The 17,253-nt window shown below is 40.0% G+C and overlaps 1 protein-coding gene across 12 annotated transcripts in view; it reads left to right on the top strand.

Annotated features, from left to right (window-relative positions):
• Positions 1-17,253, top strand: part of INPP4B (inositol polyphosphate-4-phosphatase type II B) — a 329,973-nt gene that overhangs the window by 291,266 nt on the left and 21,454 nt on the right. For 10 of the 12 annotated variants that reach the window (XM_073001618.2, XM_073001620.2, XM_073001617.2 and 7 more), the window contains one exon: positions 3,064-3,218. In XM_073001618.2, the coding sequence (XP_072857719.2) occupies positions 3,064-3,218 (155 nt within the window). Of the gene's footprint in view, positions 1-3,063; positions 3,219-15,680; positions 15,975-17,253 lie in introns of those variants that run through there. The other 2 variants (XM_078394738.1, XM_073001622.2) reach the window with 1 other exon arrangement.

Here is a 17,253-nt window from a genome sequence, read left to right as displayed (position 1 = left end):
GAACTGACCTTTCTCAAACTGTTGGCAGCAAAGACCATTACATGTTTGTTGTTCTCAAGGAATGCAGTTCTACTGATTTTTCAGAACTCATTGCGTTCAGAAGCCATTCGGGGTTGACTATCCACTGGCTGGGTTATAGACGTGTCTCATGCCTTTTTATGCCTTTCTAATAGTAGAATCCACAATATTTTACTTTTCCCCATGTGTTACACATTCCTTATCTTTTTTTGTTGTTGTTCTATTGCCAAAGCCTTTGTTCTTCAGCATCTGTTCTATCCAGTTGTAGATTCTTTGAAATTTTATATTTTAATTTAGAAAGCTTAATCAGGAATCCTTTAATGATGCTGATTTAAACCTATTTTTAAAAACATAAGCACAAACTTCAAAGGTTGTAAAATGCGATTATTAATGCAAGAGGTTAGACCCCCCCCAAAAAAGGAAGAAGGTGGATAAATCTCTTTGGAGTGGCACCTCATATGGCACACAAATTGTATAACAATTAGAGTAGTAGGTGGAGAACGATGCTGATCAGTTGTATTTAAAACAACCGCTGTTCTCCAAGTATACTTAAAAGCTGATTATATCTTTTATCTCTTATACCACTTGAAAGAGTAATTTTGTGAGTTTTTTGCAAAATCATTATACTTAATTTAATACAAGTACCCTTCTGTCAGATCAGATCGAAAGCCATTCTAATCCAGTGTCGTTTTCCCAGCTATAGCCAATCATATGCATTTTGGGAGGAAACCTAACAGGCAAGATTTGAAGCCAAGAGGCCTTTGAATGCTTGTGTTTTCAACAGCTTGCTAGAAGTACTTCCTCCGAGCCTGAAGGTGGCACGTTGTCATAATAATTCTTTTTTTAAAATAAAAGATTGAATCCAGTTTTCTCAAGTAGAAGTAGGAGTATGTGGTTGTACATATTTTTCTGTGGGTTCTTTTCATACACATTTTCTGTGCAAAACCAGTTGTATTGATTTACAGCTTTTTACCATGCTTTCTTTATACATCAAAGCAGCTACTAAGTGTATCAGTTTGCAAACAGTACATTATAAACTTTAAACTATAATAGCCTTCTTTTCTCTGCATTTATATAATTCCTTTTAAAAAGACAAATCTAAGTGTCATCAAAGCTACCAACATGAATTTGACAAAACTCCAGGAGGCAGTGGAAGACAGGAGGGCCTGGAGTGCTCTGGTCCATGGGGTCACGAACATTAGTGGCTCAGTAACGCACTAGTATGCACCTTTTAGGCATTTAGGGTTCCAGTGCCTTCTGGCCATTGAAGAATACTTGAAGCACTGGGTTGGGAAAGTTAAAAGTTACTGTACATTATTGCAGCTGATAAGACTTACAAAATGTGTTGTTTTTTAATCAAGTAGAACAACTACTTCATGTTTTCTTAAAACTAACCATCTTGTGAACACTTTTGAATCATAGCCCTACTGGGCTGGAATGTTTATTTGCTGTTTCTACTTCTATGTATGCATAAAACTGCAAACAGACAAGTTAAAAAATAAGCCAAATACATGTTTTATGAGGCTATTGCTGCTCCATATTAAAGGAGGTGACCAGGAGATTAAAAATGCTGATGTTTCATGCTCAGCACAAAAGAACTCAATATGTCAGAAAAACACTTTTATTTCAGGCAGTAAAGGTGACAATAATTGTGCTATCTAGGAATAAGAAAATTTATTGTTCAATAGTTTTGTTTCACTTGAATAAGTGTTTTGGACAAAATAAAGCTTCATCCATTTTGAAACCAATTTCAAGACCTTTTTCAGTGAAATTTCTTCCTGTGGTCTCAGGTATTCCTTATTGCACCTAAATATTAGTAGTACTGTGTCTGAATGTATTCTGTGGTGGTGAGATTCAAGTCCAATTGAGGATACAGATACTAAGCAGATGACAGTGGATCATTGACTGAGGAATGGGACAGTCAAGTTGTTAACTAGCCCGAATGATAAACTAGGTAGATTTGACTGTCACAGATATGATAAGAATTGTTAAGGTGCAGACATCAAAGTCTATCATGGGAGGCAACTATTTTATATCCATATGATATTACAAAAAGCTGGGTTATTAATATAGGTAGTGCACTAAGAATCCTTGAATCCCATTTTGGCCCTTAGACATGTCAAGCAGCTTCTTTACGTAGTCAATTGCTGCTGTCCCGCTCTTGAATCTCCCTTTATAATTTCTTTTTTCTACAGTAGCCACTTTGAGATCCATAACAGTGTGTCCTGGGAGACTGAAGTGTTTTGAAACTGGTCTCCCTGTGTTGCTCTTCCTAATGTTTTATATGTGTCTGTTCTTTCTTTTGGGAAAGGATCGCCCTGTTTGTATTGGAAGCAAACAGGTAATGCTGGTAGAAGGTAGCATAAATTACAGTAGAGAATGAATAAGCAGATGAGCCCATGAAATTGAAGTTGACATGATTGGGATACTTGTTGATGCTGCCATTGTTAGGTACAGAGGCACAACTGGCATCTAGGTCTGTGACAGGGTCTTCCTCTTTTCATCTTCATCATGTTATGTTGCCTAATGTGTGGCAGTAGTTCTTTAAGGCTGGAGGATTGTATGTTGGCAATCAAGCCCCCTACCGAGGGATATCACCTGTCAGCATTCTGGACAATAATGCTTCTTTATTCTAGGCTTTCTTACACACATCCCTCCAATAGCCATGACATGAGAGGGTTTTTTTTTAATTATTTGTTCATCCTCTAGTATTATTTATGCCATTTTCTGCATCATCATCATCATCATCATCATCATCATCATCATCATCATCATCATCATCATCATTATTATTATTAGTATTAGTATTAGTATTAGTATTAGTATTAGTATTAGTATTAGTATTAGTATTATTAGTATTATTATTATTATTATTATTGCAGCTGCAGCAGCAGCTCAATTCTCCTTTGTTTACTTGGTCAAAATGAAGGTGCTAAAACAATTCTTGATCTATTTGTAAAATGTTTGCATTTCCCAATATGCTGGTCTGTATAATCCCACTGGAACTCATGGCAGTCACTGACTCAATTTCTCTGTGTGTTGCAGATTTGCCGCAAGCTAAATGGAATACGGTTCACCTGTTGTAAAAGTGCCAAAGATAGAACATCAATGTCAGTGACACTAGAACAATGCTCAATTTTAAGAGATGAGCATCAGCTACACAAAGATTTCTTTATTCGAGCTCTGGACTGTATGAGGAGGTATGTTCATAATTTCTTTCTCATGTTTCCCATAGTTCAAATTACTATGCACCCTTTTCCTTTACTGAATCCTCATAAAGATATTTTATAAAACTGGTAAAAAGTGCTTAATTTTAAAAAGTAATCAGTTTACTTAATTTCTATTGGTTTGTTCAAAAATAAAATATATACATATAGCATAGGGTTAAAGGGGAGTGATACCAGTTCTTTTTATTTAGTCCATACTGCTTAAATGCAAATTCCATGTGTATTACTGCAAGGATGAAGATGGAATATATCAACAATGTGGAATTAGGAGGAATAGTATGGTTTTGATCAGAAGCACAAAAGACACATGAAATCAAACAACTTTTACAATTTATTATTTTGTTATTGCTGTTCAAGGGAACTGGTATTATAAACGCTATTGACTTAGCCAAGTGCTTGAAAGCATTTTTGATAAAAAGTCAAAATTGCTTGCCCTTTTTGGCTTAATTTTCTATAATTAAATTCTTCACACTGTCATCATTTGTTAAGCAGATCTCCAGGGATAGTTAATTATATCCTCTGTTGTCTAGCAAAACACAGGAATGTTCAAGCTGTGTTTTCATGCGTCATATCTAGACAACAAAATATGTATTTTATCTTACTTTAATATTGTTGTTATGTGCTGTCAAGTCATCTTCAACCTATGGCAACCCTATGAATCATCAATCTTCAAAATGTGTCCTCAGCAGTCCTGCCCAGGTCTTGTAAGCCTCTCAAGCTCATGGCTTCCTTTAAGGAATCAGTACATCTCATATTTGGTCTTCCTCTTTTCCTGCTGTTTTCAGCCCTTCTCAACATTATTGTCTTTTCCAGCGAATCCTGCTTTCTCATGGTACGTCCAAAACATGGCAGCTCAGTTTCATCATTTTTGCTTCCAGATATAGTTCAGCACCTACTTGTTCATATTTCTGGCAGTCCAGGGTATCCAGAGAGTTCTACTCCAGCACAATATTTGAAATGAGTCAATTTTTTTTTCAGTCAAGCTTATTTTGCAGTCGTATGTATGATGGGGAATACAATAGTGAGGATGATTTTGACCTTGGTCTCCAGTGACACATCCATTTCTAATTCTTTCATCGCTGCCCTTCCAAGTCTCAGCCTTCTGATTTCTTGGCTGTAGTCTCCATTTGGATTGATGATTGAGCCAAAGTATACAAAGTCTTTAACAAATTCAATTTCTTTATTGTCAACATTAAGGCTATATCGTACTTCCGTAGTCATGATTTTTGGTTTTAATATTAAACTGCAATCCTGCTTTAACACTTTCTTCTCTCACTTTCATCAAAATTACTTTTAAGTCTTTGCTGCTTTCTGCAAATAAAGTGGTGTCACCTGCTTATCTTAAATTATTGATGTTTCTTCCACCAGTTTTCACTCCTCCTTCATCTGAATCTAGTTTGGCTTCCCCATGTTATGTTCTGAATATAGATTAAACAAACAGGAAGATAAAATGCATCCTTGCCTGACATCTTTGCTTATAGAAAACCATTCTGCCTCTCCATATTCTGTCCTAGCAGCACTTTTTTGTCCACATTACAAGTTACACAAGAACAATGAAGTACTGAGGCACACCCATTTCTTTCAGAACAGCCCATAGCTTCTCATGATCCACGTAGTCAGAGGCTTTGCTGTAATCTATAAAGCACAATCTGTCTTCTGAAATTATTTAGTGTGCTCCAGCAGTTAGCAGATATTTGCAGCATGATTTCGAGTGCCTCTTCTTTTTTTGGAATCTAGCCTGAGTATCAGGCATTTCTCACTCCATAAGAGGAAAAAGTCTTTGTTGCAATCCCTTGAGCATCACTTTGTTTGTATGGAAAATTAGAACAATGGTCCTGTATTTACTGCCCTCCTTTGCCTCTACTTCCTTGGGAATTGGAATGTATATTGAATATTGGCAGTCTGTGGGCCAATGTTTTAGTTTCCACGTTTGTAGGCATATTCTTGTTAGAATGACAGATTCAGTCTTGGGGACTTGAAATAGTTCTATCAGTATCCCATATACTCCTGGTGATTTATTTCTTCCCAGTGCTTTCAGACCAGCTTTCACTTCACTTTTTCAAAGGTTTTTCTTTCCTCATCAAAAGAATCTGTCATTCTTTTATCTCTTCTGTACAGGACTTCAGTGCACTGTTTCTGCCTTTTTATTTTCTCTTGGTCATATAATGTGCTTCCATGCTGGTCTTTCATCATTCCTAATCTAGGGTTAAATTTCTTTGCACTGGTAATTGTAACAGACTTTTAATATAGTAATTGCTAAAAATTCTGGATTTTTATTCACACTCTTTATATAACTGAACTGAAAGAGCTTAAGTACTTTGTAAGTAACAATACAGCCATCAAAATAGGAATGAATTGTGTGTTTTTAAAAGTTGCTAAGGGCTACAGTAACAACTCAGCAATTTAGTTGTTCGGCTTGTTTCAAACTTGCTAATGTTGTATCCTGCTGTGTTACATGTACATTTTCATATACTGTACATCAATATGGTCCACATATTCAGTTGCCTCTATAGCATTTCAGCCATAGATCAATGCATGTGTTGGCGTATCACACCTGAATGTGCTTTTACTAATCATCAATTTACTTCCTACAACTATTCATAGTTTCCATTTGCATTCTAACTACAGTACCCTGAATTTTAGACTAAGCTTTCAGTACACATGGCAAATTTAAGATTGTGGTGGCATTGTTGTTACTTCTTGCTGTTGGAGTAAAATCTTTGCAACTTAAACTTTCAATGCTATGTGTAGATTTTAAAATTTGTAGTTGAAAAACAGCAGTTTTAATCTCAGACAATTAATAATCTGCATCAGTCCAAATTATAAATAAGAAACAATGCATTGTTCCAGAGGAGTTCGCACCATAGGCTAGTTCCTTGGATCAGATCCACAGCTATCATTATCTATGACAGTGCCCAGTTTAGAAATTCACAGTCATAAAATAATTGTTCATAGTCATCCACAGTGGTTTCTATCTTATTTTATTTTTATTTATTTATTTATTCAATTTATATGCCGCCCACACTACCCAGAGGTCTTGCATCCAGAAGTACAGTATATAAGTTCTGACCTAGATATTCACTGTCTAATAACTATTGACTGCTTTATTCCTCATTCAGTAATTAATGTGCTTCCATTTAGGGGCCATGTGAAAGGTGATTTCAATGTTTTTATCTCTAGTAATGATACTAACTGCATGGTTTATTACAATAGGAAAAGGTTTTTTTAACTAGAAACAAATACAGTAGGATCCCCATGTTTGTGGGATCGGTATCCGTAGTTTCAGTTATCCGTGGTTTACCACAGGTCTAGGTAGAACATACAACTGGGTGGGCCTTATGATCTTTGTCCTACTCCCTTGTGGCCTTTGTCCCACCTCCTTATATGTTGTATATAGGGTTCGTTACTATCTGCAGTTTCAGATATTTGCTGTAATTGTGTAATGGATCCTTCACAGATACGGGGGTACTAATGTAATTAAGCTAATTTCTGTCTTTGCATATCTGGCAATTAATTCTCCATATAAGTATCTGAAAATTCTAGATCCATTTGCTATTCTCCGAATAGACCCATTGAATAAATTGCAAAATAGCTACTTAATATGTGTGTAATTCCTATCGATTTGGTGGGTTTACTGTAGCTGAGACTACAATATAGATTTAGCCCATTAGGTAGGAAGATAGATTGATAGAGAGATTGATAGAGAGATTGCTAGATTGATAGAGAGCCTCGTGGCGCAGTGGTTAAAACGCTGTACTGCAAGCTAAAACTGTGCTCACGACCTGGGGTTTAAATCCCAGGTAGCCGGCTCAAGGTTGACTCAGCCTTCCATCCTTCCGAGGTCGGTAAAATGAGTACCCAGCTTGCTGGGGGGGGCGGGCAATGTGTAGCCTGTATAATTAAAAATTGTAAACCGCCCGGAGAGTGCTTGTAGCGCTATGGGGCGGTATATAAGTCCAATAAATAATAATAATAATAAGATAAACATACATATGGACACATATCCTTTTTCCAGATCAGTATAAGTTAAAATAAATACAGGCACTCATAGGGCAGAATAAACAACAACAAACAGTGCCTAAATTTTGAACAAAACAAACCCATCAGAAAGACCAACAACATTAATACAACTATATTATAGATTTTCCAGTGACTGACATTTTTCACTGTCACAGTATTCTGAATGGATGTTTTTAATGAGCTTTTTATTGTAAACTCAAGATGTCTTCCAAGCACTCAGCTGAATTAGACCCTCTGAGCGTATGGGAGATGGGGGAGCAATAAAAGAGGAAGAACTGTAATTCACAATTAGAGCACATGTTTGGGCATTTCCCAATTGTAGTTGGGGAAACCTTGCTGCGATGTTGCTGATCAATGCAAACTATACTGAGCTGTGTGACCACTGGTCTTCGTAGTCGTTTAGTCATGTCCAGCTGTTCGTGATCCCATGGACCAGAGCACGCCAGGCCCTCCTATCTTCCACTGCTTCCAGGAGTTGTGTTAAATTCATGTTGGTGGCTTTGATGACACTGTCCAACCATCTCATCCTCTGTCATCCCCTTCTCCTCTTGCCTTCACACTTTCACAACATCAAGGTTTTTTCCAGGGAGTCTTCTCTTCTCATGAGATGGCCAAAGTATTGGAGCCTCAGCTTCAGGATCTGTCCTTCCAGTGAGCACTCAGGGTTGATTTCCTTTAGAATGGATAGGTTTGTTTTCCTTGCAGTCCAGGGGACTCTTAAGAGCCTCCTCCAGCAGCACAATTCAAAAGTATCAATTCTTCAGCGGTCAGCTTTCTTTATGGTCCAGCTCTCACTTCCATACATCACTACAGGGTAAACCATAGCTTTGACTATTTGGACTTTTGTTGGCAAGGTGATGTCTCTGCTTTTTAAGATGCTGTCTAGGTTTGTCATCACTTTCCTCCCAAGAAGCAGGCATCTTTTAATTTCGTGGCTGTTGTCTCCATTTGCAGTGATCATGGAGCCCAAGAAAGTGAAATCTGTCACTGCCTCCATATCTTCCCCTTCTGTTTCCCAGGAGGTGATGGGACCAGTGGGCATGATCTTAGTTTTTTTGATGTTGAGTTTCAGACCGTTTTTTGCACTCTCCTCTTTCACCCTCATTACAAGGTTCTTTAATTCCTCCTCACTTTCTGCCATCAGAGTGGTATCATCTGCATATCGGAGGTTGTTGATATTTCTTCCGGCAATCTTAATTCCGGCTTGGAATTCCTCCAGTCCAGCCTTTCGCATGATGTATTCTGCATATAAGTTAAATAAGCATTCTTTGGCACTGCCCTTCTTTGGGATTGGGATGTGGACTGATCTTTTCCAGTCCTCTGGCCACTGTTGAGTTTTCCAAACTTGCTGGCATATTGAATGTAGCACTTTAACAGCATCATTTTTTAAGATTTTAAATAGTTCGACTGGAATGCCATCACCTCCACTGGTCTTGTTGTTAGACAAGCTTTCTAAGGCCCACTTAACTTCACTCTCCAGGATGTCTGGCTCAAGGTCAGCAACCACATTATCTGGGTTTTCTGGGATATCCAAATCTTTCTGTTATAATTCCTCTGTGTATTCTTGCCATCCTTGCTATTCTTTGGAAGTCTGCATTCAATTTTCTGTAACTTTCCCTATCTCCCTTGCATTTTGTTTCCCTTCTCCTCTGCTATTTCTAAGGCCTCGTTGGACAGCCACTTTGTTTTCTTGCATTTCCTTTTCTTTGGGATGGTTTTTGTTGCTGCCTCCTGTACAATGTTACGAGCCTCTATCCAAAGTTCTTCAGACACTCTGTCCACCAAATCTAGTTCCTTAAATCTGTTCTTCACTTCCACTGTGTATTCATAAGGGATTTGGTTTAGATTATACCTGAGTAGCCCAGTGGTTTTTCCTACTCTCTTCAGTTTAAGCTTGAATTTTGCTATGAGAAGCTGATGATCAGCGCCATAATGAGCTCCAGGTTTTGTTTTTGCTGACTGCATTGAGCTTTTCCATCTTTGACTGCAGAGAATATAATCAATCTGATTTCGATATTGCCCATCTGGTGATTTCCATGTGTAGAGTCGCCTCTTGTGTTGTTGGAAAAGAATGTTTGTGATGATCAGTTTGTTCTCTTGACAAAACTCTATTAGCCTTTGCCCTGCTTCATTTTGAACTCCAAGGCCAAACTTCCCTGTTGTTCCTTTTATCTCTTGACTCCCTACTTTAGCATTCTAATCCCCTATAATGAGAAGAACATCTTTCTTTGCTGTCATTTCTAGAAGGTGTTGTAAATCTTCATAAAATTGGTCAATTTCAGTCTCCTCAGCATTGGTGGTTGGTGCATAAACTTGGATTACTGTGATGTTGAAAGGTCTGCCTTTGATTCTTATTGACATCATTCTATCATTTTGAGATTATATCCCATTACAGCTTTTCCCACTCTTTTGTTGACTATGAGGGCTACTCCATTCCTTCTATGGGATTCTTGCCCACAATAGTAGATATGATAATCATCTGAATTGAATTCGCCCATTCCTGTCCATTTTAGTTCACTGATGCCCAGGATGTCAATGTTTATTCTTGCCATCTCTTGTTTGACCACATCCAGCTTCCCAAGGTTAATGGATCTTACATTCCAGGTTCCTCTGTAGTATTTTTCTTTGCAGCATCGGACTTTCCTTTCACTTCCAGGCGCGTCCACAGCCGAGCGTCATTTTGGCTTTGGCCCAACCACTTCATTAGCTGTGGAGCTACTTGTGCTTGTCCTCTGCTCTTCCTCAGTAGTATGTTGGACGCCTTCCGACCTGAGGGTCCCATCTTCCAGCATCATATCTTTTAGCCTTTTGTTTCTAATCATGGGGCATTCTTGGCAAAGATACTGGAGTGGCATTGCCAATTCCTACTCCAGGTGGATTGTGTTTAGTCAGAACTCTCCACTATGACCTGTCCGTCTTGGGTGTCCCTGCACAGCATAGCCCATAGCTTCTCTGAGTTACTCAAGCCCCTTCGCCATGACAAGGTAGCAATCCGTGAAGGGGAATAAAGTGTTCTTATGACAACAAATCTTGAACTCAAGGAGGCTCGTCACAAAGTAAGAGAAGAAGTTTATTGTTTCAAGGAATCATTTCAGAATCAATCAGCATAAAGCCTAGGTAGGAATACTGAAGCCCTTAGTGTGTGAAAATAGGATGAAGGCCATAGTCAAAGATGGATGCACTCTCACAGTTTACCCATTGTAGAAGAAAGAACAAAGAACAGAATATTTCCATAAAGGCTCCATTGTTGTTACTCATTACTTTAAATACAACACTGCTGCATTTGTTACAGGATCATAGAACTGTAGAATTACAAGAAACCCCAAAAGTTATTGAGTCCAACCCCTTTTTAAAGCAAGAAATCCACCGCCCATCCTCCAAGTAGTCCAATCTCTTGACAAACAGCTCTTACTATCAAAGAGTTCTCCGTAATACTTGGGGGGGGGTTGCTTTCTCCTAAGTTGAATCTATTGCTTTGTGTCGTATCTAGAGATAGGGGCTTCCCATCGGACCGCATACCACATGGCCCACATCCTCTCCTGTGTCCCAGTCATGGTAGTAGCTTGGCTGCCACAGCCCCACCTTCCTGCTCGACCAGTCACTCCTCAGCTGAGCAGGGAGACTTGTCCTCCCACCCCCTTGCCGGAGTGGCTGGGTGAGCAGGGAGGTGGGGCTGCGGCAGCCAAGCTGCTACCACAATTGAGACATAGGAGGAAAGTGCTTACACATGTAGTGCACAAGCTGGCCACCTGTGCCCCATCTCGAGTTCTATCGTCTGGACCAGTAGAAAGCATCCTTGCTTCAGTTGTTCATGGGACAGGCCTTCAAATACTTGAAAATGTTAATTATATCACCTCTCGTCATTCTCTTCTCCAAACTAAACATATCAGGCTCCCTCAACTGCTTCTCACAAGACTTAGTTTTCAGACTTCTTACCATCCTGATCACCTTTGTGGACACATTCCAGCTTGCAAATATCGTTCTTAAAACGTCGTGCCCAGAGAACTGGACACAGTATTTAAAGTGGGATCTTACCAAAGCAAAATAGAACAAAACTAATACTTCCCTTGATTTGAGGGAAGTGGACTGGTCCGCGAAGCTCACGTTAAAATATAGCAGTTAATCTTTAAGGAGCCACAATGTTTTTATCGTCTTAATTTTTAATTTTTCTTTTTGTGTTTTGCCTGATACACTAGCACAGACTAACATGGCTACATCTTCTTAAACTCCCTTGGATCTGGACACTGTATTTCTGTTGATGCAGCCTAGTGTTGTGTTCAAGGTTTTTTAGTGTCGTGGACACAGTTGACTTATAAACTACTAAGACTTCTAGACACTTTCTGTGGCGTTAGACTTTGTTGCCCCTGTTTATTTGGCGCCCTTTTCTCTTTTAGCTGCCACCAGGTATTATCCTCCTAATACCGATTATGCATGTTATACACGTGTGCTGCCAAATCTAAGGTTTATTGAACTTAGGAATCAGAGGTTTAATTAAAAATATTCTTTTATTGTCAAGTAAATCACAAAGGCAAATCACGTAAGAACTGTATCAGGTATTAACAAGGATTTGATTATGTATTTGGTTGCAAGTAGTTTTATTCCAAACTACAATATACTTTTAATCAGCATCTATTTTATAGTACAGTGGTGCCCCGCACAGCGACGTTAATCCGTTCCAGGATTAACGTCGCTGTACGAAAACATCGCTAAACGGAAAGAAAAACCCCATAGGAACTAATCAAACCCTGTTTAATTCGTTCCTATAGGGCAAAAACTCACCATTCAGCGAGGATCCTCCATAGGGGCGGCCATTTTCGCCGCCTCGGTAAGCGAGGAATCTCCAGAAAATAGTGGGCCGCCATTTTGGAACCGCCGATCAGCTGGCATTTCCCCCCAGCTGGCCGGCGGGTGTTTCAAAAGTAGCCAGAAGCAGGAGAGGGGGAGCCAAGCGCCAGGCCCTTTCCCTGCCGCCGCCGCTGCCGCCCTGGGAGGAACAAGCCGGCCGGTTGCCGGCTTGAAGAGGAAGAGGAGGAGGTGAAGGGGGAGGAGGAGCCAAGCACCCGGCAGCGCTGGGTCTTTTTCTTCCCCCTTCCCCCTCCACTGCCCGGGAAGCGACAAGGCAGCCGGCTGCCGGCTGGAAGAGGAGGAGGTGAAGGGGGAGGAGGAGCCAAGCACCCGGCAGCGCTGGGTCTTTTTCTTCCCCCTTCCCCCTCCACGGCCCGGGAAGCGACAAGGCAGCCGGCTGCCGGCTGGAAGAGGAGGAGGTGAAGGGGGAGGAGGAGCCAAGCACCCGGCAGCGCTGGGTCTTTTTCTTCCCCCTTCCCCCTCCACGGCCCGGGAGGAGCGAGCCCGGCCTTCAGATGAGCGGCCGCCGCCGCCTCCTCGGAGGAAGAGGTCTCCCCGCTCAAGCTCCCACCTGCATTTTCCCCCAGCTGACCGGCGGGAGCTTGAGAAGGACCGCAGGGGGAGCCCTCTCCCGCGGTCCTTCTGATGCCCCCGCCGGTCAGCTGGGGGAAAATGGTGCCTATGGGGAAAAATCGCTTTGCGATTTTTCCCCATAGGTAACATCGTAATACGATCGCTTTTGCGATCGCAAAATCTGCATCGGTATGCGGATTCTTCGTTAAACGGGGCACCCGTTAAGCGAGGCACCACTGTACATATAATTTCATTCCTGCTTGTTCAATATATATTAACCTTCTCAAATCACTCTCCTAGCTCTCTCAGTTCAATTCCCTAACTCTCCTCTTCTCTCTCCTAAACCCCTGTTATTCCACATCCCCAACTATCTCTTGTCAAACTGTTTCTTCAACTCCCCTCCTGGTTCCACCCCTCCTGTCTTCTCATTGGCTCTTCCCCTTGAACTTCCAATGATGGACAAGTGTGACGTGGGGGTTCCACTACACCTTCCATTGTTATTTTAATAGTAAGAATTGCCTTGCTGGTCCAGATCAAAGGTCTATTTAATCTAGCACTCTTTCTCCCAAAGACTAATCCAGTTGCCTCTAAGTAGTTCAGAAAGGGGCATGATGAGAACCGCATGGTTTCTGGTTGCCCCCAGCATCTATAAATTAGAAGAATACTGCCTCTGAATATGGAACATATACAGTAGTTACCCTGGCTTATAGTTGCATTTGGATTGTCATATATTAACAATAAGTCAGACTGGGAATAAGTATATGGTGTCTTTGTCCCCTGCTTTGCAGCATGAGAAAACTAAGCAGTCTCTAATTAAGCAGGAAATTAGTTTTCAGTTTCAGAGAAGCCATGATCTGAAATCAATTCCAAACTGTTATTTAGGATCCTATTTTTTTTTCTGAAGCTGGTAATCATAGTTTCCAAGTTAAAGACTTCCTGGTTTATTGAAGTGTGCTGCAGACTGGAGGAGGAAAGGAATTATGTTTATAGGTAGCTTCAGTTTATAGAATCATAGAATAGTAGAGTTGGAAGGGGCCTACAAAGCCATCAACCTTCTTCTCAATAGAGGAATCCAAGTTAAGCTATATCTGAAAGATGGCTGGCTACCTTTCTCTTGAAGGCCTCTAGTGCCGGAGAATTCACCAACTCCTGAGGTAATTGGTTCCACTGTTGTACTGCTGTATTGTATGTTACTGTAAAAGGGGGGGAAGATTGTTTACTCTCCCACTGCTGTAACACAACCCCCTTTTTCTAAATTACTTGGCCCCTGTTTTTTCTTTCTTTCTGGGGAAGAACCCACAACCATGCTACTGGTTATGTTTATTGTTGTTTGGACCAGAGATAGATGTCCAAGATTGTTTCTGTAAATAACATTGAATCAGGGACTCTGCAAGGACTGATAAAGGTTGTGAGTGGGATTTCATGCAGGTACAACAGATGGATGCTGCATCTTCCTCTCCAACATGAATTAGACTACAGTGGGGTCTCTACTTAAGAACTTAATCCGTATTGGAAGGTGGTTCTCAAGTTGAAAAGTTCTTATGTTGAATCTGCATTTCCCATAGGAATGCATTGAAAACCATTTAATCCGTATCTGCTCTTTTCCGTCCATAGAAACTACAGTGGAACCTCTACTTAAGAACTTAATCCATTTTGGAATGGTGTTCTTAAGTTGAAATGTTCTTAAGTTGAAGCAAAATTTCCCATAGGAATGGACTGAAAGCCAATTAATCCGTTCTGGCTGTTTTTTTGTTATGTAGAGGTGTGTTCGTACATTAACCAAAGCTGGTTAATACGTACTCTACCACTATGGGGAGATTTTTTTTTAACCTAAGATGACCTAAGGTTAAAAAAAGAGCAGGAAAGGTTTTTTTTCCTGTTCTTATCTTGGATTTCTGTTCTCAAGTAGAAGCAAAATTTAGCAAATGGAGCTGCTCTTAAGTTGGATTGTTCTTAAGTAGGGACGTTCTTAAGTAGAGACCCCACTGTATTTCTTAATCTTTGTTAAGATGAAACTCTGATTACATCATAGAAGTAATACCTGAATGATGACTAAAGGCAGCCTTGTGCTAAAAAGGCAAAAGATAGAGATTCAGAACCAGTTCTCTGTTCTCATATATTGTACAGGATGTTTGCATGTAAGGGCCAAAGCCCTAAATAGCATACATTTTGGAGGCAAATTGCCAAAGCTAAGAATAAGATTTGCAATTAATTCTTTATTTTCAGGTTTCTCATTTCCCCCTGTAAATAATGAAACTAACAATAATGTTTCATTCATATCTATTTTACTGGTCAGTGTCTCTATCCATCTAATTGCCTGGTGCCAGCCACCTAGAGTGGTCTTAACCAGCTAGATAGGCGGGATATAAATTAAATAAATAAATAAATAAATAAATAAATAAATAAATAAATAAATACATACATACATACATACATACATACATACATACATACATACATACATACATACATACATACATACATACATACATACATACATACATACATACATACATTTTGGAGGCAAATTGCCAAAGCTAAGAAATCATTGTAAACATTACATTCTGGGTCATCCAATTTGGTATGAAACTGATAATGTCTGCAGTGATTTCTTAACTTGGCGCAATTTGCCTTCAAAATTTATGTTATTTGCCATATGCCAGCATCACTAGGCAAGAGGGTTTGGACCATGGAATTGGATCCAGATTTAGACCCAGTATTCAACCAAGACATAAAATAGCATTGAAACTGATTTATTTATAAACTTTAATTCAAGTGTCATTGTTAGTCCATCTATTCTTGTGGGACATTTTAAAATGTAATATGTCTCCTTTCCGCACCCTGAACAATGTGTTCACGGTTGTGATGGAAATGTGTCTCTTTAAAGATGTGTTGAACAACATTGCAGATTGCTGATCACCAATTATTTATTAAAATTATTATTAAATGTTTAGTTGTGGTAGAAATGGACTATTACAGTATTTTCCAGATTCATAGAAAAGAACCCTGGAATAGAGTTATCAATCTTGGAATCAGAATTTGGCAAGAGAGGGAGGAAATTCAGCATGAACATGCAGTTGCAATAAGGAATGCATGAATTAGTATTCAAGAACACCACTGTAATATACTCAACAGATGTCAGAGGTAACATTTTGCACCCTGTGTCCCTGGTAATTGTGTGCAATAATTTATTATCCGGATCTGGTGACTTTTCCATGTCAGTGTTTGAATGATCATTAAGAAGTCTTTTGCCAGTGCAAGCAGTAATTAAATCAAGGATCCCCTAATAAACCACAGGTCCATGTTTTGTCCAAAGTGAGAGAGGCCATTGTTATGAAATTCAGAAAAAGCCAAACTAAACCATAAGTAGAAATTGGTTTAGGATCCTGCTAACTGTAACTTCCAGGTTCAGAAAAAATGCTTTTACATTTCATTCAGGCTTTCCATGAAGGGAACAACAAGGTCTTTCTGTATATAGGTAAATTATTGTTTATATTCTGGCTAATTAGGATCAGCCTGGCTGCTAGCCAAATTAAAACAGTCGCTTCAAGTGGCCAAGTGTGGGGAGGGGGTCAGCAGTAGATCCCCCAGTGCCTTGCATTCTCTAGTACCTGATCTGTTGGCACCACCAGCCTTTTTCTCTTGGTTCCGACCCCGCACTCCCACATTTCCTGGCCAAGGAGGACCCTGGGCCCCATAACACTCACCTGGGGAGAGGAGGAAAAGAGTGACATCCCTGACACACTCGGTGGTAAAGGGGCACCCCTCTAGCCCTGCAGTGATTCGCTGGAACAGAGGAAAGAAGGAGGTGGAAGGCGGCAGTGTTATATTTCCCCCTATCACAGCCTCTGTGCATACCCCAGGCATTCATTGGCTGGTTTAAGAAATAATCCCTTATCCCTCAAGACTGAGACACCATGGGGAGAGATGGTAAAAAAAACTATTTTCCCAAAGGCAGCGTTTTGTTTGGACATCCCTCCCCCTAATGGTGCCAAGGCCTCGTTTGCAGAACCAGGTGAGCAGCAGTAGAAAGAAATTTACCTCTGCCTCCCTCCACAATCCCAAGGAGTGTTCCTGGACCACGGACAGTATATGACAATGTTGTGTGACTTGGGTGGCAAGAGAGCTTGTGCCAGTAGTGCAATTAAGCCAAAATATGATAATCCAGTCCGGGCCAGTATATGCACAGTTCTGTTATACATATATAACAGACATCAAACAGATTTTAACACAAATGACTCTTCATTGGTCCAGTACTACTACAACCACAGATGTACACGGTAAAATATAGAATCTTGGCTCTCAGTCAAGTCTGTATAGACTGAGTTTCAAAACCAACAAATGTCAAATATTTGTGGTTAATAATAAACTCAGAAATGAAAATCCACTGTCATGCACATATTTCAGGTGAAGACAAAATGTATAGATATCCACAGGACCTGGGGAAAGAATTAAAGGGATGACAGAGAATGAACTATTTCGGACAGAATTAATTTGTGTGTGTGTGTGTGTGTGTGTGTGTGTGTGTGAGAGAGAGAGAGAGAGAGAGAGAGAGAGAGAGAGAGAGTTC

The sequence above is a fragment of the Pogona vitticeps genome, chromosome 5 (assembly GCF_051106095.1).
Source record: "Pogona vitticeps strain Pit_001003342236 chromosome 5, PviZW2.1, whole genome shotgun sequence".
Classification (NCBI taxonomy): Eukaryota; Metazoa; Chordata; class Lepidosauria; order Squamata; family Agamidae; genus Pogona; species Pogona vitticeps.
Note: the sequence above shows the minus strand (reverse complement) of the source record. Positions and strands in the feature narration are given on the sequence as shown.